The sequence below is a fragment of the Myotis nattereri genome (assembly GCF_964212035.1).
Source record: "Myotis nattereri genome assembly, chromosome: 2".
NCBI classification, from domain to species: Eukaryota; Metazoa; Chordata; class Mammalia; order Chiroptera; family Vespertilionidae; genus Myotis; species Myotis nattereri.
Window position 1 is genome coordinate 201,155,995 of NC_138076.1, and position 24,384 is coordinate 201,180,378.

At 43.0% G+C, this 24,384-nt stretch overlaps 1 protein-coding gene across 1 annotated transcript in view; it reads left to right on the forward strand.

Moving 5' to 3' along the window:
• DRAM1 (DNA damage regulated autophagy modulator 1) overlaps positions 1 to 24,384 on the forward strand; it is a 42,796-nt gene that overhangs the window by 14,013 nt on the left and 4,399 nt on the right. The window contains exons 2-5 of the mRNA XM_081085101.1: positions 7,844 to 7,911; positions 11,242 to 11,384; positions 16,531 to 16,708; positions 21,945 to 22,003. Coding sequence (XP_080941227.1) covers positions 7,844 to 7,911; positions 11,242 to 11,384; positions 16,531 to 16,708; positions 21,945 to 22,003 — 448 coding nt within the window. The remainder of the gene's footprint in view (positions 1 to 7,843; positions 7,912 to 11,241; positions 11,385 to 16,530; positions 16,709 to 21,944; positions 22,004 to 24,384) is intronic.

Genomic DNA, 24,384 nt, shown 5'->3' on the forward strand with positions numbered 1-24,384 from the left:
CCCAACTGCCCCCCCTGCTGGCCTGGTCGCCCCCAACTTCCCCCCAAGTCAGCCTGGTCGTCCCATACAGCCTGCTGTTCAGTCGTTTAGTTGTCCCTCACTAATCCCCCTGCTGGCCTTGTTGCCCCATGCAGCCTGCTGTTTGGTCATTACTGTTACTGTGATGGCATCCCGGACAATTTGCACATTCCTCTATTATTAGTATAGATTATTTTCTTAAGAAAACATGACCCAAATTATTTAATTCTAAGAAAAGTATAGCCCGGCCAACATGGCTCAGTTGTTGTGTCAACCTATGAACCATGAGGTCACGGTTCAGTTTTGTCAGGGCACATGCCCAGGTTTTGGACTCGATACCCAGTAGGGGGCATGCAGGAGGCAGCCAATCAATGATTCTCTTTCAAAATTGATGTTTCTCTCTCCCTTTCCCTTCCTCTCTCTGAAATCAATTATATATATATATATATTTTTAAAGAAAAGTAAATGAAAAACTTCAAGATCCCAAATCTCTACAGCTTGAAAATTAATGGAGGTGATGGATGCAGCGTTTGGCTTCTAAGCAAGCCAACAGTAAATTTTGCCTCTGTTCACTTTTTAAATTTTCCATTGTCATTTGATTACATTTCAGTTTTCCCTCACTACATTAAGTAGAATTGTGAACATTTTTCTTTTGTTATTCTGACTTTTAAAAACGCATTACAGTATTGCTTCAAAAGTCTTCACTGATTTGAGCTGACAAATTTAAATATAATGCCTCAAATTTAACTTAAAAAAAGTGTTCACTTAATAGTTCTTTTTACCTGACAGTAATTGCATTTCTCTCCATAAAGAGCATGCATCGTAGAGTTATTGCACGTGAGGACAACTTACTGATGGCTCCAGAAGGAAGAGCTGATGCCAAGCTGGTTGTAAATATACAATGCTGTAAACTCCTATGGAAATATGAACATTATGAGAAGAAATGGAATAGGGCATGGCAGAGAAGAGTTCCTAAGTTGTGTCCATTGAAAGTAGACAGCTCTCCATGCATGTCTTGGCTTCCCCATTAACTATCTGTGTGACCTTGAGTGAGTTACTCTTCTAATAATAAGTACTTTCCTTATAATGTAAAGACCAGATGAGATATGCCTGGCTGAGTGTAAGCACTGAAGAAGTGTTAATTGTTTTTTCTTTTTCTTTATTTATTTTTTAAATATATTTTATTGATTTTTTTACAGAGAGGAAGGGAGAGGGATAGAGAGGTAGAAACATCGATGAGAGAGAAACATCAATCAGCTGCCTCCTGCACACCCCCTACTGGGGATGTGCCTGCAACCAGGGTACATGCCCTTGACTGGAATTGAACCTGGGACCCTTCAGTCTGCAGGCCGACACTCTACCCACTGAGCCAAACCAGTTAGGGCTTTCTTTTTTAATATAGCAAGTCTAAGTAGGATGGGTTTCTAGCGACTTCCCTCAAAAAACTTCACGAATTACCACTTTCCTCTTCATCACCACCCTGATCCCAGCCACTATCATCTCTTTACAAATTCTTACTCAAATCCAGGGAAATATATTCATCCTATCTAATAAAAGAGAAACATGGTAATTAGCGTACGACTGCTACCCTTCCCATTGGCTAATCAGGGCGATATGCAAATTAACTACCAGCCAAGATGGCGGCCGGCAGCCAGGCAGCTTGAAACTAACTTGAGGCTTGCTTGCTTCAGTGACGGAGGACTCCAACATTCCCCGCCTGACGCTGCCAGCCTCTGAGGTGCAACTCTAAGCAACTATGTTACAATTGTAGAAGCTAAACAAAACCCCAGAAACCTGCTTTAGTCCGCCGGGCTTCAGCCAGCAGGATCGCAACATTGTTTCAAATACAGAAGGTAAACAAAGGCCAGAAACCTGCTTTCAGCAGCGGAGGCCTAAGAGCTGGAGCCAAGCCTCAGAGCTAAAGCTGGCCCACAATAAAAAAAAGAAAAAAAGGAGCAGTTGGGAGCTTCAGTCACCCGCCAGCCTGAAAACAGCCCTCAGCCCCTCACCCAGACTGGCCAGGCACCCCAGTGGGGACCCCCACCCTGAAAGGTGTGTGACCAGCTGCAAACAGCCATCATCCCCTCATCCAGGCTGGCCAGGCACCCCAGTGGGGACCCCCACCCTGATCCAGGACACCCTTCAGGGCAAACCAGCCAGCCCCCACCTGTGCACCAGGCCTCTACCCTATATAGTAAAAGGGTAATATGCCTCCCAGCACCGGGATCAGAGGAGCTGAGAGGCCTCCCGGCACCGGGATCAGCATGACAGGGGACAGCGCCCAAACCCCCTGATTGCCCTGTGGCTCTGTGTGTGACAGGGGTCGGGGCCACAACCTCCCTATCCGCCCTGCTCTGTTCGTGACAGGGTACAGAGCCCCAACCCCCCTGATGGGCCCTGCTCTGTGCGTGACAGAGGGCAGCGCCCCAACCCCCTGATTGGCCCTGCTCTGTGCATGACAGGGGATGGCGCCGCAACCTCCCCATTGACCCTGCCTTGAGTGTGACAGGGGGCGATGCCTTAACCCCCCAATCAGCCCTACCCTGAGCGTGACTGAGGGTGGCATTGCAACCTCCCAATCCGCCCTGCTCTGTGCATGACAGGGGGCAGCGCCCCAACTCCCCAATCGGCCCTGCTCTGAGCCCGACCAGGGCCTGCACTTAGGGATTGGGCCTGCCCTCTGCCACCTGGGAGCAGGCCTAAGCCAGCAGGGCGTTATCTCCTGAGGGGTCCCAGACTGCGAGAGGGCACAGGCTGGGCTGAGGGACCCCCCTCCCCCCCCCCCCCCCCCGAGTGCACAAATTTGTGTGCACCGGGCCTCTAGTTTATAATAATAAAAGCGGAATATGCTAATTAGACCAGACATCCTTCTGGACGACCTTCTGAATGAAGCCCGGGCTGCGAGGGAAGCCCAGGTCCCGGGTTCCAGAGGGAAGCGGGTGCCAGCAGCTGGGGGAAGGAAGGCCTACTCTTGCGCCAATTTCGTGCATTGGGCCTCTAGTAAACTTTAAAGAGATATAATAAACAGTTCATAATGGCTGTTCAGAGGCAACAAAAGTAAAATAAAGGGTGGTGCCTCAAATGTGCTCATTTATCATTCAGTCAGGTTACCCCATCCCCATCAGGTAATATGATGGCACTCCTAATGGTCTCCCTGGTCTACACTTACCTCTCTATAATATTTTCATTACATCCTTTAAAAACATCACCTTTGTAATCACTTCCCTGCTCTCAGCCCTCAACAGCTGCCCAGCATGCCGAGAATAACATTCCGAGCCCTTACCACGACCACGACCCACGGGACTGTCTGTGACCTCCATTCGCACATATGCGCCCTTGCTCACTTCCCTCCAGACACAACCACTTCCTTGCAGTTCCTCTAGCATGTTGCCACCTGAAGGCCTTTGACTTTGCTGCTCTCTCTGCTTTTAATTTTCCTGGCCCAATAGTCCTCTTCATTCAGATCTCTATTCAAGTACCCTTCCCAGAATACCCAGTCTTAGTAGATGACTCACCCATCACCCTCTGTCTTCTTAACCAACTTTCCTTTTCTTCACACTATTCCTCGCTCTGCAACTATTTTTATTGTCTCTCCCCCCATAAGAGTATAAGTTCCACAGAAGAGCAGCTTTTTTTCTGTTTCATTTACAATCTTATTCATCGTGCCTACAAAATTGCCTGCAAATATAGAAAGCAATCAGTAGCTATGTGTTGGACCCACGAGCCCTTGAATTTTTTGTTAGATATTAAGTTTCTTGAAGATAGTAAATTATCTTTTCATCTTTGTAGCCCCATCAACTGGCACAGTTCTCAACACTTAGGTAGTGCTTAACAATTTTTACAAAATGTTGTATGAGTAAATCCAGAGGAAACTCAGATTGATAGAAGGAAAATTGCATGTGGACGGTGTGAGGAAAGAGCAAATGGTTTGCGTTGATGAGTAGGAAATTCTTTTCACATTTAAAAATAGTTGGTATGGCTTTAGGGTGCCTCCCACTCTAGAATAATCATCTCCAAGTGAAGCTGCCAGAAAGTTAGTCCTAATAATAGGAAGTATCTAATAAAATGTAATGTCTTTTATTACCATACATACTCCTTTTAAATAATTTACTTATTGTAAAGATAAAGCAAGCAATGGTCTCCTTTTCTAGTGGTATATTAAGTGTTTTTAGGTTCTAAGTCCTGATTAATCTGCCAAACAATAGGCCTGACTAATCTTCCAAGCAAAACACCTCAGTCTGGGCATGCAGATAATTTTGTATCTTGTCATTTCAGTCTCCCCTAATAAACCATGACTCAGCTTTGGAGTAATAGATCCCATGTGTCCAATGATTAAAAGAACAGCATTTGACCAAGCTTATAGTGTCATTCATGTTTTCTATGTATTGTTTTCATTCCATTGCGCCCATCAAGTGATTATGCACTGGCTTCACATCATAAATTAGTTTGGAGAAGGATGTTAAACAAATAACTTTGAATTTTCCAGGATGAACTTAACTTGTAGAAATGTAAACAAAGGAAATATAGAAGAAAGCTAATTTCCTGGGCACAATTTACCGTAAAAACTACTTGTGTACACATGACACCCTCAACAGCTGCTAAGCCACATGCAAATAAACAATAAGTTCCTAGCCCCGTTTTAATATTCAGGAAGTGCCTCATTTGCAAGATGATAAGTGAGGAGGTGTATGGGGCTGGGGCAGGGCTGGAACCATATTGCCTAAGCCACAATGGGGGTGCAGAATGCTTCGCCAGCCGGCACCTATGGTGAACCGAAACTGGTACTCAGATGCCAACATGCCTGCCCAGGCACTGACGAAGGGCTACCGGGACATTGCCACGCAGTTCATCTCCAACCTGGACATTGACGCGATCCTGGGTGGAGGCTGCAAGTATACATTTCCCAAGGGGACCACAGACCTTGAATACCCTGGTGATGCCAGACAGTGCAGAGTCAGGCTGGACAGACGGAACCTGGGTCAGGAGTGGCAGGCCAAGCACCAGGGTGCCGAGTATGTGTGGAACCGAAGGGTGCTCATTTAGGCGTCACAGGATCCCTCTGTAACACATTTCTTGGATTTCTCTGAGTCGGGGGACTTGAAGTATGAGGTCCACTGAAACCCAAGCTGGACCCAACCCTGATGGAGATGACAGAGGCAGCCTGAGTCTGCTGGGCCTGAACCCCTGTGGCCTCTACTGGTTCCTGGAGGGGGAGCCCACATCGACCATGGCCATCATGAGAGCAGAGCTTACCTGGCACTGACAAAGACCATCAGTTTCTTTTCCTTCCTTCCTTCCTCCCTTCCTTCCTCCCTCCCTCCCTCCCTTCCTTTTCAGAGAGGGAGAGAGAAAGATAGATAGAAAACATCAATGATGAGAGAGAATTATTGATCAGCTGCCTCTTGCACAACCCTCACTGGGATCGAGCCCACAACCCAGGCATATGCCCTGACTGGGAATCAACAGTAACCTTCTGGTTCATAGGCTGATGGCCACACTGGCCAGGCGTGAGACCATCAGTTTCAATGATGCCATGGACAGCGCCAGCCAGCTCACAAATGAGGACACACTGACCCTTGTCACCACTGAACACTCCCACATCTTCACTTTTGGTGGCCCGAGGTAGATGCCCTTCTGAGCACAACAGGGTTCTTAGTGGGCATGAGGAGGGGACAGGAGCCAGTAATGAGAAGAAGGCAGTGACAGCTCTATCTTTGGGCTTAACTTTTGCTAGAAAATTCATTCTCACAGGGAAGTCAAGCCTCCCAACCCAACTCCCACCCCCCCCACTGACTTCCAGGCTTTCTTGACCCAGTTCATCACGGAGGTGACCTCATTACCATGTGTTGGTTGTACTGGTTACATCGGGCTGCCCCACTCACACCAGTGGTCTACTAGTTGGTCTTGACCCCACACAGGTAGGCTGTGGCAGTGTTTGTTCATGTTGCATGTCTTGGCCAGAGCCATGTATGGGAATTGATCCATGGCCTGGGGTTATCCCAGGTCCTAGCTTGCCATTCATCTGTTCCTTTAAGATCCGAGCTGCTGTCACCATGGACACCCCCATCCCATCCCCCAAGAAGATAATGAGGTTCTTGGCAGCCATCTGGGTGGGCTGCCGCTTCTAGGCGATGTCCAGGGTCTGGGCTGTGTGGTAGTTCCAGAAGGCTGGGTCTTCCTCCTCAATGGAAGGATGCCCAGGAGAGCCATAGCCTCAGGTCCAGCAGCAGCAGCCAGGCTCCCCGTAGGCCTGTGGGACCATGGGAAGGTGGCGGAGCTGGAACTCCAGATGGGCTGGGACCTAGTGAGGCTGGGCCTTGGGCAAGGCTGAGATACCAGAGTGCCAGCTGCAGGGCAAGCTCTACTCTTCAAATATTGAGTGTTTACAAAGGCTTCTGCTTTCCGCACACACAGGCTTCTTGTGGAGTTCTTCAAACACTTTGAAGTGTGTCTCTTCAATGTGATCCGTCTTTCAATCCTTAATTTCAGACCTGTTTTAAAACATGGGGACACTCAAGATGGGTACAAGTTGTTTCATCTTGGGAGCTCTTTTGCCATCAGTTTTCAACTGTTGCTTTACGCGGGCAGCTTGACAGTGTAAAAATTCAAACCTTGGCATTGATCAGTAGAAAACAGAACCTTTCACCCAGCTAGTGTGGCTCAGTGGTTGAGTGTTGACCCACAAACCAGGAGGTCACAGTTCGATTCCTGGTCAGGAGATGTGCAGGAGGCAGCTGATCAATGATTCTCTCTCATCATTGAGGTCTCTCTCTCTCTCTCTCTCTCTCTCTCTCTCTCTCTCTCTCTCTCCCCCTCTCTCTGAAATCAATAAAAACATATAAAAAGAAAACAGAACCTGTTGTCCATGTTTTTCTTCCCTCTCAGGTGTGCATCTCCTAAACTATAACGGTTCCCAAAGGACTTGCAACCAGGGGAGCAATGGGCAGCAGCAGCTTGTCCTGATCTAACCCCCGGAGCCTGTCGCCAAGGCCCCCTTTTCTCTGACTCTCCAGTGAGCTGACAGCAGTCGCACCTCAACTCACTTCTTTCCCATTGGTTTCTAGAGAGCCAAAGCAGCCCTGCCGAGGCTCTCTCCTGTTGCTTCTTTTATCCTAAGCCCTTTCTTGCGTCACTGTCTCTAGCTTCAAATAAATGTACTTTCAAAATCACCTGGAAAAAAGGAAAAAGAAAACAACTGCCAAACACGACTTTCCAGCTCATTTAATTACTGAATTGGTAGACTGCACCTGAAAAGTGTTTTATAGAGATAATTTTCTTATTAAAATAATTTATCACAATTACTATACACCCTAAGTACACTATTGTTTCCATAAAGTAGTGATAGGTATCAATAATATTGCTCAGTTTTTTATCCTTATATTTACAGCACTGTAAACCTGTGCAAAAATCAAATTCTTAAAAAATGTATTTATGTGTATTTAATATCCCAATGATATAGATATTTCAAATGTGATTTTAGATCATCATACCCACCCCTCCGAAATAGTTACATTCAGTTCTTCACTAAGAATGGACACATATCCATCAAGTTTATCGAGCTGGATTATTTCAGAAATACCACCACCATTCACTTTCAGCATTTCTTAGTTTTTACAATTAATAAAAAAAGGTAGAAAAAAAAGAATTTTAGATTTTTTCAAAGCCAGAATTAAAGCACTTTAGAACAAAATCAGGACAAATCTTTGCAATTCAAAGTGACTAAAGACCCTGAAGAAACACATCATGAAACCTGCCAGATCATGCCTATCCAGAGGTCTGAACTGGATTCCTTTGTAATAATTTGAATATTTCTTCTCTTTCTCAGTGATACAGGAACAACACCTCCAGAGAGTGGTATTTTTGGATTCATGATAAACTTCTCTGCGTTTCTTGGTAAGTACACAAAAATTATTATCAATAAATGAAAAATTCGCAACCCATGTGAAGGAAAATATGTTATTGACAGTGTGTGTATATAATTTTTTATTGTTATTTTAAAACAGACTATTTTTAGAACAGTTTTAGGCTCACAGCAAAATTAATCCAAAGGTGGAGATATCCCATATAGTGCCTGCTCCGTCCCCCCCATTACCAATTTTTTGATGAGCCTACATTGACACAAAGTCCATAGTTTATATCAGGTTCATTCTTCGTATGTGTCATTTTTTTAAAAGTATAACCTTTTTGCCTGGCCATGGCGGCTCGGTGGTTGAGCATCAACCTATGAACCAGGAGGCACGGTTCGATTCCTGGTTGGGGCACATGCCCAGGTTGTGGGCTCTGTCTCCGGTGTGGGGCGGGCAAGAGGCAGTCGATCAATGATTCTTTCTCATCGTTGATGTTTCTATCTCTCTCTCCCTCTCTGAAATCAATAAAGATATATTTTTTTAAAAAAAAGGAAAAGCATTAAAAATAAATAAAAGTACAACTGTTTTGCCTGTCCCTCTCTATTGGTCCAAGCAACTGGAATTTTGCTCAACTTTGAAAAACTAATATGACTTGAACTCCAGAGTTATTTATGACCTCATAGAACTATTCTTCAACTTTCCTGGCAGTTTACCATGAGATTATGAAATGAATTTTAAATGTAATTTGATTTTTAAAATTATGATTTATATACAATACATTTGTGTAAGCCAAAGACACCTAATATATAAACTCATGTTTCTCAGAGCATGTTCCGAAGGCAGCTTCCATGAAAAGCAGCTGGGGTGCTGGTTAAAATGCAGGTCGCAGGGCTATACCACAGATGGACTCCATCAGCACCTCTGGGAGTGGGGCCCAAGGGCATGTGTTGTGAACCAGCGGTTTAGGGGAGTTGGATTCTCCCTAAAGCTTGGGAACCTCTGACTAAGGTGTTGTCTCACCTGTTAGAGAGAGAGGGAAGGGGAAGCAGGGCAGTTTGTCTCCAACTAAGGCATGATTTTCCTTTTCAGTCCCACAAGTGCCCCTGTGGCAGTTGATAGGATACAACCCTCTCATGAGTAATTAATGTAATAACGGAAAAACTCACTACTAGGGAGTGATTCTGGTCTGCAGATGTAACATAGAGAGCTCTCTCTCTCTCAGTTCTTTTAAAAGCGCCTACCCTACGGAACAAGCAGGTGTTTGCCAGGGACACTTCTGTCCCTCTCTACTGGTACAGGTGGGAGGGGACAGAGATGCTGGAAACTCTACTTAGTGACTTGGCACCTTTGGAACGTGTTTTATCCTTGGCAGAGAGAAAGTTTCACCCCGTCAACCATTTGTGGTCTTCCCCACCCAAGGTTTTGGAGGTGAGCAAGGGGAGGTAGACACAGTTCATCAATCCGAATGCTCTCTTCCATCATCCTTGCCCAGAGTCCCAATTAAAAAGACAGATTATTTTGTCACCAGCAAGTGTTAAATAGGTTTTTGCTTTTAGGCAAGGCAGAATCCGACACGAATGTCTTTGTTTAAAAGTTTATGGTAAATGATTAGCTTTTAGCCTGTTTTTATGTTTTAAAATATATTTTTATTGATTTCAGAGAGGAAGGGAGAGGGAAAGATAGAAACATCAATGATGAGAGAGAATCATTGATCAGCTGCCCCATACCAGGACTGAGCCTGTAACCTGGGCATGTGCCCTGACTAGGAATCGAATTGTGACCTTCTAGTTCATAGGTTGACGCTCAACCACTGAGCCACGCTGGTCAGGCATGTTTTTAAAATTCAGCACAAATATTATGGCCATTACACAATTTCAATACATAGAGAGCTACTTTATTCTTTTAACACATGCATGATCTTGAACTCATGGATGTATTATAATTTATTTAGTTAGTCCCCTTTGTTAAATACTTAGGCTATTTCTGATTTTGGAATTTAAAATGCTAAAATTAATATCCTTTTAAACATATCTTTGCATAATGTATATATGAGTTTCTCTATAAGATAAATTTATTGAATTAAAGGGAACAAAGATCTAAAATTTTGATAGCTGTCCATTTATTCAGCATTCCTTGACTAAGTGCCTACTATGTGACAGGCTTGTGCTTAGTTCTTTAATCATCAAATTGACATTTTTGAGTAGATAGAAAATGAAAACTTCTGAGTGATAAAAGATACAAGAAACAGAATTAGAGACAAACACAGAAGCAGAAGGAATATTTGTAATATTTATTAGAGCAGACAATAGACTAATGTACATAATGTATAAAAAGCAGCTACAAATTAAACATGAATAGACCGCATGGCTGGGGTGGCTCTGTGGTTGAGTGTGGACCTATGAACCAGAAGTTCACGGTTTGATTTTCAGTCAGGTCACATGCCCGGGTTGTGGGCTCAGGCCCCAGTAGGGGGTGTGCAGAAGGCAGCTGATCAATGATTCTCTTTCATTATTGATGTTTCTATCTCTCCCTCTCCCTTCCTCTCTCAAATAAAAAAATATACATTTAAAAAAATGAATAGATCAACTCAAGGGAAAACAAAAGCATTGTAAACATGCAATTTTCATAAGAAGACATGCAAATGACAGTAGGCATACTGAAATTTGCTTAATCTCACTAATGATCAGAGAAATGCAAAGTAAACCAACAGGTGGCTATTTTTCATTTATTAGATTGGCAATCATTAAAAAGGCACGGGCATACATAATTGCTTTCAAGCTTTGCTCTGGGAGTATAAATCGTTACAGTCTTGGAACAATTTTGAGATACTTCTTGGCATTTTGGGCACAGTTTTTTGACCCAGTAATACCACTTCTAGGAATTTGTCTTTCAGAAGCACTGAAAGTGTGCCAAAGACACGGATGTTCATTGAACATTGCTTGGAATAGGAAATACACAGAAACAATGTCGAAATCTCTCATTATGAGGAGAATGAAATAAATGTGGCATCTCACTACATACCAAGATGGGACCCCTAAACATGATGAGATAGACCTATTTGTACTGACATGGCAAGATCTCCATGGCACATTTTTAAGTGAAAAAAAAAAAAAAAAAAGCAAGTCACAGAACAATATGTGCACAATAGCATTTATGTGAAAAGAATAACAGCCAAGAAGGTGTGTGTGTGTGTCCCCACCACACTGGGGGAAGAGCAAGATGGGGTGAGGAAGGACAGGTTGGGCATATCGGGAGACTATTGCAATTAGGAAAGTGAAAATACAAACTTTAAAAAAAGCAATACGGAACCGTTTCTGTGTTTTTCCTTTAAAACAGTCAAATAAAAAAAATTCACTACTGTACCTTTCTTTCTCAGGTGCAGCCACGATGTACACAAGATACAAAATCGTGGAAAAGCAGAATCAAACCAGCTACTTCAGCACTCCTGTCTTTAACCTGGTGTCCTTAGTTCTGGGATTGGTGGGATGTATCGGAATGGGCATTGTTGCCAATTTTCAGGTATGGCCTGAAGTTCTTTTGGATATGGGGGTGATGGAGTTTGTGAGTCCGGAAGAGAGAATCAAGAATACAAGAGTCGAGCTTGTGCTAGGATAGCTATCAAATACTTGATGAGTTTATTAAAATGGGTTAATTTGCTTTTTAGAAACAAATACCATTTAAAACACAGTCCCATCTGGTGTTTGGAAGTGATGGGGGGCATGTGTGCTTGATTATGAGACACAGAGAGAGTGCTTTGAGTGAAGCTGTAGGCTTTACAATGCTCCATGTTCTCAGTGATGTGGTTGATGTGTTGGGAGAATGACTTCAGCTACTGTGATGGCCTCACTAAGTGTGAAAACATTTGTGTATGAGTGTGTGTGTGTGTGTGTGTGTGTGTGTGTGTGTGTGTACTGATTTTACAGTTTGAACCTCTGGTGTTAAAGTCAAACAATGGCACCTGATCTCTTCCTTTCCCAGAATAGGATATAGGTGCCTGGAAGTGAAATAATTTGCTCAGGGTTCCTTAGCTAAGTAGTTGCTGAGCCAAAACGTAACCCAGCTAGAGCCAATGAACTTACATGACGACTACTGAGGAGTCTGCTCGATCTAATCTTATGGTGTCAGGTGTTCAGAAAACACCCTACTTGTTTTTCTAATTTGTGGATTCCTATTCATTCTGAGATCTCTTTCAAGGAAACATGGGACCTACTTAGCTACGGAGACAATGTTTAATATTTTAAAAACATTGGTTGTGTTTAAATTAGTACTAATTATAATAGTACCCAGCTCCTAGAATTATTGCAAGGATTGGGTGAGATAATGTATGGTAGCCAGTGGCCTGTGCTTGGGGGTCATTATGTCATCATGGGTTCATCATTACAGGCTAACACTAGGGTGGTCCTGCTCTCTCCATCACTATTGTCTCCTGTGACAGCAGAAAGGAAATTACTCCAGGACAACTTTTTGTTCAGCCAGGGCTACTCCTTTAATTTAATTTAATTTAATTTATTATTATGATTATTTTTAATGTGTTATTTTTAAATGTATCTTTATTGTTGAAAGCATTACAGATGTCCTCTTTTTTTTTTCTCCCACTGACCCCCTCCTCTCCACTTCCTTCCTCTCCCAGGCCTTCTCCCCACTATTGTCTATGTCCATGGGTTATGCATACACGCATATAAAAGTTCTGGTTGATCTCTTCCTTCTGAGAATCCTCATGCTGTTGCATGCTTCCATGTCATATTATTTTGTTCATTAGATTCCATATATGAGTGAGGTCATGTGATACTTGTCTTTCTCTGACTGGCTTATTTCACTCAGCATAATACTGTCCAGGTCTTTCCATACTGTCTCAACAGTTAAGAGATTCTTCTCTTTGATAGCTGCATAGTATTCCTTTGAGTAAATATGCTACAGCTTTTTTATCCACTCATCTACTGATGGGCACTTGATCTTAGCTATTGTAAGTAATTCTGCTATGAACATAGGGGTGCATACATTCTTTCTGATTGGTGTTTCAGGCTTCTCAGGATATATTCCTAGGAGTGGGATCACTGGGTCAAATGGCAGCTCCATCTTTAATTTTTTGAGGAAACTCCATACTGTTTTCCATAGTGGCTGTATCAGTGTGCATTCCCACCAGATGTGTACTAGGGTTCCTTGATTATTAGAGGAAAGACTACGTCTCTATGGTGTAGAGCAGTGATTTTCAACCTTTTTCATCTTATGACACACAAATTAATTACTAAATTCTTTTTGCCAATCTGATAAAAAATAGCTATACTTTTGATTCATTCACATTGGATGGCTATCATTGTGTTGGTTGTTAACTTTTTAAAAAAATTTTACAATCTAACGGAAAAGAAGTCAGTGCCCCTGGCTAAATAGACAGGTATTGCATGTTTCAAAAATTCTGTCACAGAATGCCAGTTGAAAATAGCTGGTGTAGAGAGAGAGAGAGGTGAGGGGGAAGGGCGAGAGCTCGCTTTCTTCTCCTATTGTTCCCCTGTGGTGAAATCAGATATTCTGTGCTGCAATGCATGGTTGCCCATGACATTTCCCACATGGTAGAGACTCTGTGACATTTCCTTATGTTCTATGATCATATTCATTTTCTCATAACATGTAATGGAAATTTTCTATGTGACATACTTATGACAGCATTCACTGCTCTAACTCATACAATTCTAATGACCACCTTCGAAGGTAGGTAGTATAATTTTCCTTATTCTCAATGGAGAAGTGGAGGCCTAGAGAGGTAATACTTACCCAAGATCATAGGAGTAGGAAAGGTAGAAGTGGCCCCTGCATTGAAGCAGTCTGTCCTGAACCTGTGGGAAAGAGGTAACCTCAATGTTACAATGAGGATATCTCTGGGAGAAAAAAGCATGTCATGATTCACAGAGTTGCAGCATCAGAAAGCATGATGAAAAAAGGGGGGGGGGCACCTAGAATGATATCCTTTGTCTAGTAGGTGTGGATAGGAATTGTTCAGCAAGGGAGAGTAGGCACTGTCTGATATCCTAATTACTTTATTCTCCAAATCACTCAACATTGTTAGTGATACACCTGCCAATTTTTAAGCCACAAAGGGCAGACTTTCGGAAGAAAACTTAGATGGTTAGATAATTGGACTCATGACGAGATTACATTTTATCAAAACCCAGAAATAGAATCGGTAACTTTCCTGAGAGCAAAGTGTTTGCCTTGTCATTGTTCCCATCTTGACAACTTCCTTGTTTGACATCCTGCAATTCATTTTCGGCAGGCCATGAGCAAACCAACTTGAGCTGTTACCTTGAGAAGAAGGAGAGATGTGAGGGCAGGAGAGGGCCTTGGTTCTGGTGGGATTTTCCTGAGCAGGAAGTACATTGTGTTTATCAGAAGTTCACAGATAGCTTCCTTTCCTGGACTGGTGGGTGGGGATGGCTACGTTTAGGAATGTCCTCACCAGTGTCTGCCTCTGCTGTACTTTTCCTCGAGAAGTTTCCTTTTTGAAAAGTCATGTTTTCTGAGGTTGAGCACTCTCAATATCCTAGTTTTCTCTCTTTTGATTCAGTTTTCAGTTAACCAGAGAGTTTTGCAAAAGAGATCTCAAAAGGGCACCAGGTGTTCATCTTATCCTCAGTCCAAGATTCATGCCCGATCTAAGAATCATTTCCCTTCAAAAGGCATTTTTGATAAGAGAGTTTGTGCTCCACAGGCCAAATACAGCTCTGTGATCTGGAACTGTCAGGGTTAATGTGGGGCCTGTGCAGTTTGCAGATTAAGATCCCTAAAGGAGTGTTGACATGGGCCAGGCGGAGGCAGCAAATCCCCTGACAGTGCTGGTGGGAGGGAAAAAGTATGTAAATTCAGAATGTTGACTTAGCATGGAAAAAAAAAGTGGAGTGGAAAGAACCAGGATTCTCAGAAGATTATTCTTGGAAATGACTCAGCAGTGGATGCCTTGATTTTTGTTTATTTTCCCTTGACCAAATGTGCCTAACTAACATTCAAGGAGTAAAAAAGACTTTTTCTTCTTAATTTTTTTTTACTTTTTTTTTGTTTAATATTGCTTTCTCCCCAATTTTATTGAGATACCATTGACATATTACATTGTATCAGTGCAAGATATATAATATAGTGATTCGATATATGTATATATTGTGAAATGATTAAACAGTAACTTTAGTTAACATTTATCACCTCTTATAGTTACTTTTTTTCATTGTGAGGAGCATTTTTAAGATTTACTCTCTCTGAAAAAAAAAATTTATTTCCTTAGCAACTTTTGGAAATACATACACCTTTATTTAATATAGTCACCATGCTGAACATTATATATAACTGAAAAGTTTTTACCTTTCATTTTTATTTTGTAAACTTTATTTAAATATATTTTTATTGATTTCAGAGAGTAAGGAAGAGAGAGATTCAGTGATGACAGAGAATCACTGATTGGTTCTCCCCACATGCCCCCCACTAGGGATTGGGCCCACAACCCGGGCATGTGCCCTGATTGGGAATTGAACCGTGACCTCCTGGTTCATAGGTTGATGCAGTATGTTTTTTTGTGAACAGTCTGGATGAAGAACACAGTGGGGCTATGGAAACCTGGGTGGTCAAAGAAAAGTCTGGAAAACAGGTGTGGACAATGAGTTGTGGCCAAAATTAGGCTTTCGTGGACAATACTTTAACCTGCCCCTTTGCAAAACTCAAAATTATAAGTTCAAGTAGGGACTCAGTCATTCAATCTAAATGTCATTGTTATGCCGGAAGGTAGGTGCCCATTGAACATTTGAAAGGAGCTTAAAGTGAGCTTTATGATGGCTCCCTATGACCACATTTGGGGTAACACCAGGCTTTCTGCCTAGACTGGATATAGGGGCTGCCTTCTTGTTGAAATGACTCGGGGCCAGGGACTTGATTTGAAGTTGTCTTAGCATTGTAAGAGCAGTTTTTTAGATTTGGGGTAGCTTGGGAGGGACAAATAGAGATTAGTGAGGAGCAGGGAGCCTAAAAACCCCAAGCACCCTTGGCACTTTTGCATAATTTTGTATGCAGTTTATCAAATAAGCTACATTGCAGACCTGCAAGGCAGAAATGAATACAGCCATTTTACAGATCAGAAATTGAGGTTTTAAACTAAGGACCCAAAGCCCAGTGGTGGAGTCAAGACTTTTTTACTCAGGTTAGCCAGACTCCGCAGCCCACCATGCCCCACTTTGCCCCTGTAAGGTAGACATCGCTCTGTCCTCATCCCTCATGCCCAAGCTTGCTGTAGAACATTTACTTCATTGTGGGGGAAGGCTTTTCTCTTGGTAATCTTGTGCAAGCAGCCACATTTTCTTTCTTTTTAAAAAGTATATTTTTATTGATTTCAGAGAAGAAGGGAGAGGGAGAGAGAGAAACATCAATGATAAGAGAGACTCATTGATTGACTGCCTCCTGCAGGCCCCACACTGGGGCTCGAGCCTGCAACCCAGACATGTGCCCTGACTGGGAATCAAACCCCAGACCCTTCAGTCCTCAAGCCTCTGAGCCAAACCAGCAAGGACCATCTTTTCGATTTGGGGTCATCTGTGACCATGGATGGCCTCCGATAGCCCAGAGGAGGGAGTGCTCAGATCACGGTGTGGACAGACCCACTTGGAATAACGCATACATGTGTCTTTCTCCCTAGGAGTTAGCGGTCCCTGTGGTCCATGATGGTGGTGCCCTTCTGGCCTTTGTCTGCGGTGTGGTGTACACACTCCTGCAATCCATCATCTCCTACAAGTCCTGTCCCCAGTGGAACGCCCTCTCCACCTGCCGCGTACGGATGGCCATCTCCTTCATTTCCTGCGCAGCTGTCATCCCCAGTATCCTTTTCACATCTGTTAGTGTCCTTACAAGCTCGACACCTTCCCCTACCTGCCCCCCAGCAAAAAGGAGCATGAAAAAAGCAAAGGTTAATGGCCAGGTTTCCATATACTTCAGACGAACCATTGGAAAAAAAGTGTCAATCATTGAGAATATGTCTCAACTTGGTCAGGTTAGATAAAAACCATGTTGAGGGAAAAGAATGGTATGAAAGGAGGCTGGGAAAATGAGTTTCTGCTTGTGTTTACCCAGCAGGGTCAGTTTTAAAAGCCATGTAAAATATTTATTTTTCTTTGGAGTACTTGGCTAAAGAAAAGACATCAAATATTGACATTGTACTTAAAGGAATAGCTTTGTGAAGTCCTAGGAGTTCAGACTCTTCCTTCTCAGTGCCTCTAGGCCAGTGGTTCTCAACCTTCCTAGTGCCGCGACCCTTCAATACAGTTCCTCATGTTGTGGTGACCCCCAATTTCATTGTTACGAATTGAACATAATTAAAGCATAGTGATTAATCACAAAAACAATATGTAATTATATATGTGTTTTTCGATGGTCTTAGGCGACCCCTGTGAAAGGGTTGTTCGACCCCCAAAGGGGTCTCGACCCACAGGTTGAGAACCGCTGCTCTAGGCAATTCGATGTTTTCATTTACTCATCCACATTAAGAGGTTTTTAAAAGCTCTATATTACTTATTTCTAAGTCAATTAAAGTACAGGTAGCCTTTTCTTTTTACTGCTGATTTTATTTTCAAAATTTTATCTCATTTTGTAATTCAACGTGAAAAGAAAAAATGTATCTATCACATTTGTATGTTCTGATTTAGAGGAAATGAAAGCACTCTCTCTCTCTCTCTCTCTCTCTCTCTCTCTCTCTCTCTCTCTCTCGGCATTAAACAAAGAACATAAAAAAGCTGTGGTCTCCACGGGGTGGAATATTTCCCATCTTTTGAAATACCATCTGCACTCCTATCGGAGAAAGCTGCAGAGTCATGAAAAAGGGTGATTATGTTACAGGAAAATGGGAACTATTCTGTTAGCCGTGTTGTTCGTTTGGGTTGGCCTGTGGTATAAAGTGGGCAAGCTTGGGTGGCAGTATACCATGTGATTCTGATAGTAAGTTCTGCGTTGCTCTTTTGAGATAGAAGCTATACAAAATGCGAAGTCTGCACATGGTCTTGGGGTTGGTTTTGTTTTCATTTTGGGGAAGGAAATTTTTAATTACAAAATTTGTAAGCACAGAGGAAACAAATCTTACTAGTAGTATTGAGAAATTTAACGATAAAATATATACCCTGGTTCCTAAGATAGTTCTTTCTCAGTTTTCTTGTCCTGTTTATGGATTGAAGACATTCATCCTTTCTCTTCAAATACATTTCCTTCAGACCTTTAGCCTGAAACCTTCCCTTGTTTTTAACTCTGGAGACAGATCTCTAAATATTAAAATCAGAGAGAGTTTTAGCACAATAAGCATTTCAGGCCTCAGAGTTTCAAATACTATGAGTTCCTGTTTCTAGTTCTTAGCCATGCCAAGAGATTGCAGCCCCACACAGAAGCAGGGTATGTTCCTGTATCACCTTACCTTGAACAGATTCTTCCAAATAGAAAAGTCTTTGGCATTAACCATTAGCATGGTATTTATATTCACTTACAAAAATTGCAAAGCATCTTTAAAATGCCTTTGTTTCTCTTTCCTGTGAAATAGCCTCATTTAACTACTGAAGAAACTGAGGCACATTAGAGTTAGGCTTCTAGGCCCTTCCTGGTAAACTCTGTCTTGCACCAGCTTCTACAGTGTAAACTTCACAAAGTAACAGCACAAGGTCCAGGTTCCCTTGCTTGAGACATGTGTTCTGAGAATCCCCAAGACTGGGCTGTTTCCTGCCCTCTGCTTTTGCGCCCTGCCCTTCTCCTGGCTGAGTACCACCCCCTCCACCTTGTCTTTCTGGCCAATATGGTCGCCACAGGCCACTTGTAGCTATTGTGCTCTTGAAATGTCGCTAGTCTATGTTGAGACGGGTTATGGTGTAAACCACACCCCAGATTTCAAAGACTTAAAAAAAAAAGTAAAATGTCTCATTAATAATTATTTGTATTATTACATGTTGAACTGGTAATATTTTTATCTATTGTGTTCAAGGAGCTATGTCATTAAAATTAAATTTCATTTCTTGTTTTTAGTTTTCTTGAAATGTTGCTGTTAGCTGAGAAACAATGCCAGAATGTTCCTGGCAAATGGACCTCAGTTCAGCAACCTTAGTACTTGAGTTCTGGCTAATAAAGAATTCAGGGCCAAGACTTAAATACAAGCAGAAGTTTATTTAGAAAGTCACAGAGGTAGAAGCAGAAGAAGTGAGCCAGCTGGGCTGCGTGGGCTCAGGAAACAAGTTACAGAAGCAAAAGAAGGGCCTTTGGAGCTTAGGAAAAACAAAGGCAGAGAGAATGCACCTTGGGGAAGGAGAAGGGGAAAGGCTCGGATGTGTTCCCCAGAGAGCATGCACTGGGGAAAGAAGGGGGTGGGGAAAGGCCCTGAAAGGCTCAAGAGAGAGAGAGGGAGGGAGGTTGGGTAAGAGGGAGAAAGAGAGAGTTGGGTCCTCCATCTAAGGGTTTTTATCCCCTCTTTAAAGGCAGGGCTCTTCGGGGAGGTCCTAGGGAGGATCTCAATAGAATATTCATCAGCTTTACCAGGTGTGGTTGGTAGGTGCCAGGGCAGAGGGTCAGTAGCCATCAAAGCTGGTCCTAATGTCAGCCATGTGTTGCCCTCCTGGCCTTACTGTTTTTCTGGGCTTGGAGCTGAGTCCTAGCTGTTATCTCCAGTTTAACCAAAGCTCTGTCTCTGTGGTCAACATACCTGAGGCTGTGCTTCCAAAATCATGTGATATGTGCCAGAACCTCATTGTCCAGAGGACTTACTGCTTAAGAAGTGGTTGTGCAAAGAGTCATATGAGATTATTCTCTGCCCCCCTTGTTCCTCCTCTATGGGGAGGGTGGGGGTGGTCTGCCTCATGACTAGTGAGACATGAAAGACTCGATAGGGGAGGAAAGGTCACCCTGGGGTAAGGTCCCTGTTTTCCTAGTTTTGCCGGTTGCTAGGTACCCTGGGATTTCCGCCCCGGTGACATTCCATACCTGGCCTATGGCTCCTAGTCTGCTCATGCCTGTCTAAGTGCCTACTGCACAGAGACTGCACATCACACATGTGGCTGGTGTTGTGTTTCTGTGGGACAGCTCTGCTCTAAAGGGCTCCTCAAACTTCATAACTTAGAGTAAGTTCAACTCTGGGAAGGCCTCCCTGACACCTCCAACCCCATTCCGCTCTGAATTAATACTTTTTCCTCTGCCTCATCACAGTGCTTTATTCTTGTCTCTCATATGGCACAGCCCTGGGCTTCCTTCGGCAAGACTCTGAGGTTTCTGGGAGTTGAGACCAAATCCATTTAGCCAGGGTTTCCCCCACCTCTTCCTTTTCCCCCTGCAGCATGGTACCAGGTGCCCAGAACTAAAAAAACAAATAAACGAAAGAATTAAGAGGCTTTAAAACTATTAGAAACAGAAATATGGTCATAAAAGCGTCAGAGAATCTGCTATGCTTTATTTAAAAAAACATAGAAGTGTTCAGCATTGCAAACTATGGGGGTGGGGGGTACGGAGAGGAGTTGCTGATCCTGAATTTAGAGGAGGCTCTAAACTTGGCATTGAGGCAACACTTTGAATTTTTAACTTTTTTTTTAGAGCATCTCAATTCTCTTTCTCTTTTGCCTTCAATCAAATGGATGTCACTGCTTTTGTGCAGACCTTCCTGTCCACGGAGGGCAATGGATTCATTGCCTGGGCATTATTAGGCTGGCCTCAAGGTCAGGTGTAGGACATATCTCTTCGATTTTTAAAATATATTTTAATTGATTTCGGAGAGGAAGAGAGAGGGAGAGAGAGAGAATCATCAATGATGAGAGAGAATCATTGATCAGCTGCCTCCTGCATGCCCCCTACTGGGGTTAACCCACAATGTGGGCAAGTGCCCTGACCAGGAATTGAACTGTGACCTCCTGGTTCATCGGTCAATGCTCAACTACTGAGATATCCAGCTGGGCATCTTGACCACTTTTTAAGTATAGTTCAGTGGCATTAAATAACATAGTTGTGTAACCATCACCACCATCCATTTCATAATTTTTTCAACTTGTAAAACAAAATCTACACTTATCCTATATAATACAACCCTAATATGCAAAGCAGAACTACTGGTCGCTCTGATGCACACTGACCACCAGGGGGCAGACGCTCAATGCAGGAGCTGCCCCCTGGTGGTCAGTGCACTCCTGCAGGGGGAGCTCTGTTCAGCCAGAAGCTGGCCTCACGGCTGGCAAGTGCAGCAGTGGCAGGAGCCTCTCCCGCCTCCACTGTAGGCGGGTGGTAAGGAGCGAGGGGTCCCAAACTGCTAGAGGGATGTCTGACTGCCGACTTAGGCCCGATCCCTGGCAGGCAGACACCCCCTGAGGGGTCCTGGACAGCAAGAGGGCATAGGCTGAGCCCAGGGACCCACCCACCTTCCCTCCCTGCTCCCTCAGTGCATGAATGTCATGCACCGGGTCTCTAGTTAAACAATAATTCCCTATTGTCCCCTTTCCCCAGGATTTGAAACCGCTGTTCTACTGTCTTTATGATATTGACTACTTAAGTACCTCATAAAAGTGAAATCATACTGTACTTATGTTTTCTAATGGGCTTATTCCACTTAGCTTAATGTCTTCAAGGTTTATCTATATTGTAGCATATTGCAGAATGTCCTTCTTGAATAATATTCCATTGTATGTATATAGCACATTTTGCTTATCCATTCATCTGTCAACGGACACTTGGGTTGCTTCCAACGTTTAGCTATTATGAGTAGTGCTGCCATGAACATGGCTGTACAAATATCTCTTTGAAACTCTACTTTCAGTTATTTGGGGTGTATACCTCAAAGTGGAATTGCGTCATATGGTAATTTTATTTTTAATTTTTTGAGGAACCTCTGTACTGTTTTCCACAGTGGCTGCCCCATTTTACATTCCCACCAACAGTGCACAAGGGTTCCAACTTCTCCATATCTGCACCAACACTTGTTTTCACAACCTAATGGGTGTGAGGTAAAACATGTTCAACACTGTGTAATTATACTACTAGAAGAATAATCTAGTCTTAACATTAAAGGACCTATTTTCTTCAGTACTTTCCTTAGCACTCTTCTTTTTTTAGTGATTACCTGTGCTTCACTGATTTCCATAACCAAGCTGGAGTGGAATCCCCAAGAAAAGGTAAAATTCAAGTCATTTTCAATATGAGTGTCAAGACTGGTGGTATGAGACTGTGGCTGTGTGAAGCCTTCTTAGAAAGAAAGGATCACTGCCATTTCTTAGAACAAGTTGCAAAATATGAAGTAAGTAACTTACTGTCCAACTATTTGGCAATTCATGGGTCGTAATTAGCTATTGGAGTAATCCCAAATGATTCCTGGGATTATTTTCAAAATTAAAAAAAAAAATCTTTATTGTTGAGAGTTTCACCCTGCTTCAGGCCTTCATCACCCTATTATCTGTGTGCATAGGTAATGCAAAAGATCTTTGAGTAACCTCTTCCTACCACTCCCCCTTCCCTCTGAGGGAAGTAAATTGAAAGAATATTATTGGATGAGTATTAGTTAGAAGAAATGCCTGGAATTGATTGAAGAGGAGGGAGCCCAGATTTAGGATGATAGAGAAGGCAGTTCAGATTTCAAATAAAGACCAGCCTAGATTGATTGGGAGTAATAGGGGGAAAATATTTGATGAGCACTGGCACGTAACTAACATGAGAATGAAAGAACATGATGAATCAAAGAGGACTTCTTGGACAAGCCAAAGAATTTGTTCCCATGACAGAGAGAGATAAGATTCCTAGGAGGATAGATTATTTCATGGGGGACGTGGATGGGTTTGTTTTTAGAATTTTTGAGTCTGAGGCTGTAGTAAAACATCAAGGAGAAATGTCCAGTTGGACACATGGGACTGGACCTCTGGTGGGATTGAGAGCCATCAGAGCAGAGGGTAGAGTGAGATTTCCAGACCAAAGATCACAACACCCAGGACTGAATGTTCAGATTTGAGATGGACTTGTGCCTTTAGATACTTACAGTGGTGGCTCATCTCGATGCCATATGGAGAATGAATGACACCCTGGAGAGAAGAGTTGATGAAAGAATAGCAGGAGTGGGTGTTTGTTTTTTGGTCTCTTTTAGGAACTTTTTTCAAGGGAGAGGTGGAGTTACTGATGTTATCCAAAATGCAGTTTCAGTTAAGAATGCAGAAGTTAAAAGCCAATTGCAGGAGGTTAAAAAAATGTGAGAAGAGTCTTTCTTTTATCCAGCTGTCCATGAACATTTGGAGGTGAGAGGGAAAGGAGAAATGAGATGATGAAGGCCATAGGGGACAGTGTGGTTAGAGGATTCTGGCATACAATGGGAGCCTGCAGAAGACAAGGGAGAGACTGAAGATGCTGAGGAAGAGAATGATTCAGAAAAATTTTACAAATAAAACACTAGAGGCCTGGTGCACTGATTCATGCACCGGTGGGGTCCCTCAGCTTGGCCTGTGCCCTCTCGCAATCTGGGACCCCTCAGGGGATGTTGGACTGCTGGTTTCAGCCCAATCCTTGAAGGCCAGGCTGAGGAACCCCCACTGGTGCACGAATCTGTGCACCAGGCCTCTAGTATGCATGTAAGATCTTTGGCTAATCTCTTCCCACCCTCCTCCTCCCTCTCTCCCCTCCCCTCTGAGATTCATCAGTCTGTTCCATGTTTCCATGCCTGTGTGTTGAGGGTCTTCCCCCTGGTGGTCAGTGGGCATCACAGCTACTGGTCGAACGGTCGAATGGTCACTTAGGCTTTTATTTATATAGATTGCTTCCTGAGAGTGAGACCTCACAGCAGAGCAGCCTCAGGTGTACTTTACTTTTCAACCACTTGGGGGAGACTTTCCCCCACAAATCAAATAAAAATCAGCTGCTGGGAAGGGTTCATCAAAGCATATCCCAGGCTGTTTAAAAAGCCTTTTTATTTTTCATTCCTTATTTAATCTTAAAAATGTTAAAAGTACCTGTTTTTATATTTACTCCATAAAGTACTATGCCACTCTTAGATTGCCTTCTGTTCCCAATATCAATAAATAAAACGAAAGTCCTTTGCATTAATTCACTAAATGGAATAAGCACTTAGGTACTGCCTCAAACGAATGTGTACTGCTTTAGGGCTTTCATAATGCAGACTTGTGCATTGACTAACTTGGTGGGGAGGGTGAGAATTAGAATTTAACTGTCTCATTTTATGGAGCAAGGAAATTAGAGCTTTGCCTGTACTCACACATGGATAGTGGAGTATGGGCTTCTGGTTCAGCATACTTTCATTAACATCATGCTAAAGAAATTTCTGCCAAAATTTTATAAGCCATCTTTATTGTCCCGGGATGATAAGGGGATGAAGCAGATCCCCTGGTTCTGTCACCAAAAAGGGGGCAACTTCTGTTCTCTAACCCCTAGTGCAGTGGTTCTCAACCTTCTGGCCCTTTAAATACAGTTCCTCATGTTGTGACCCAACCATAAAATTATTTTCGTTGCTACTTTACAACTGTAATGTTGCTACTGTTATGAATTGTAATGTAAATAT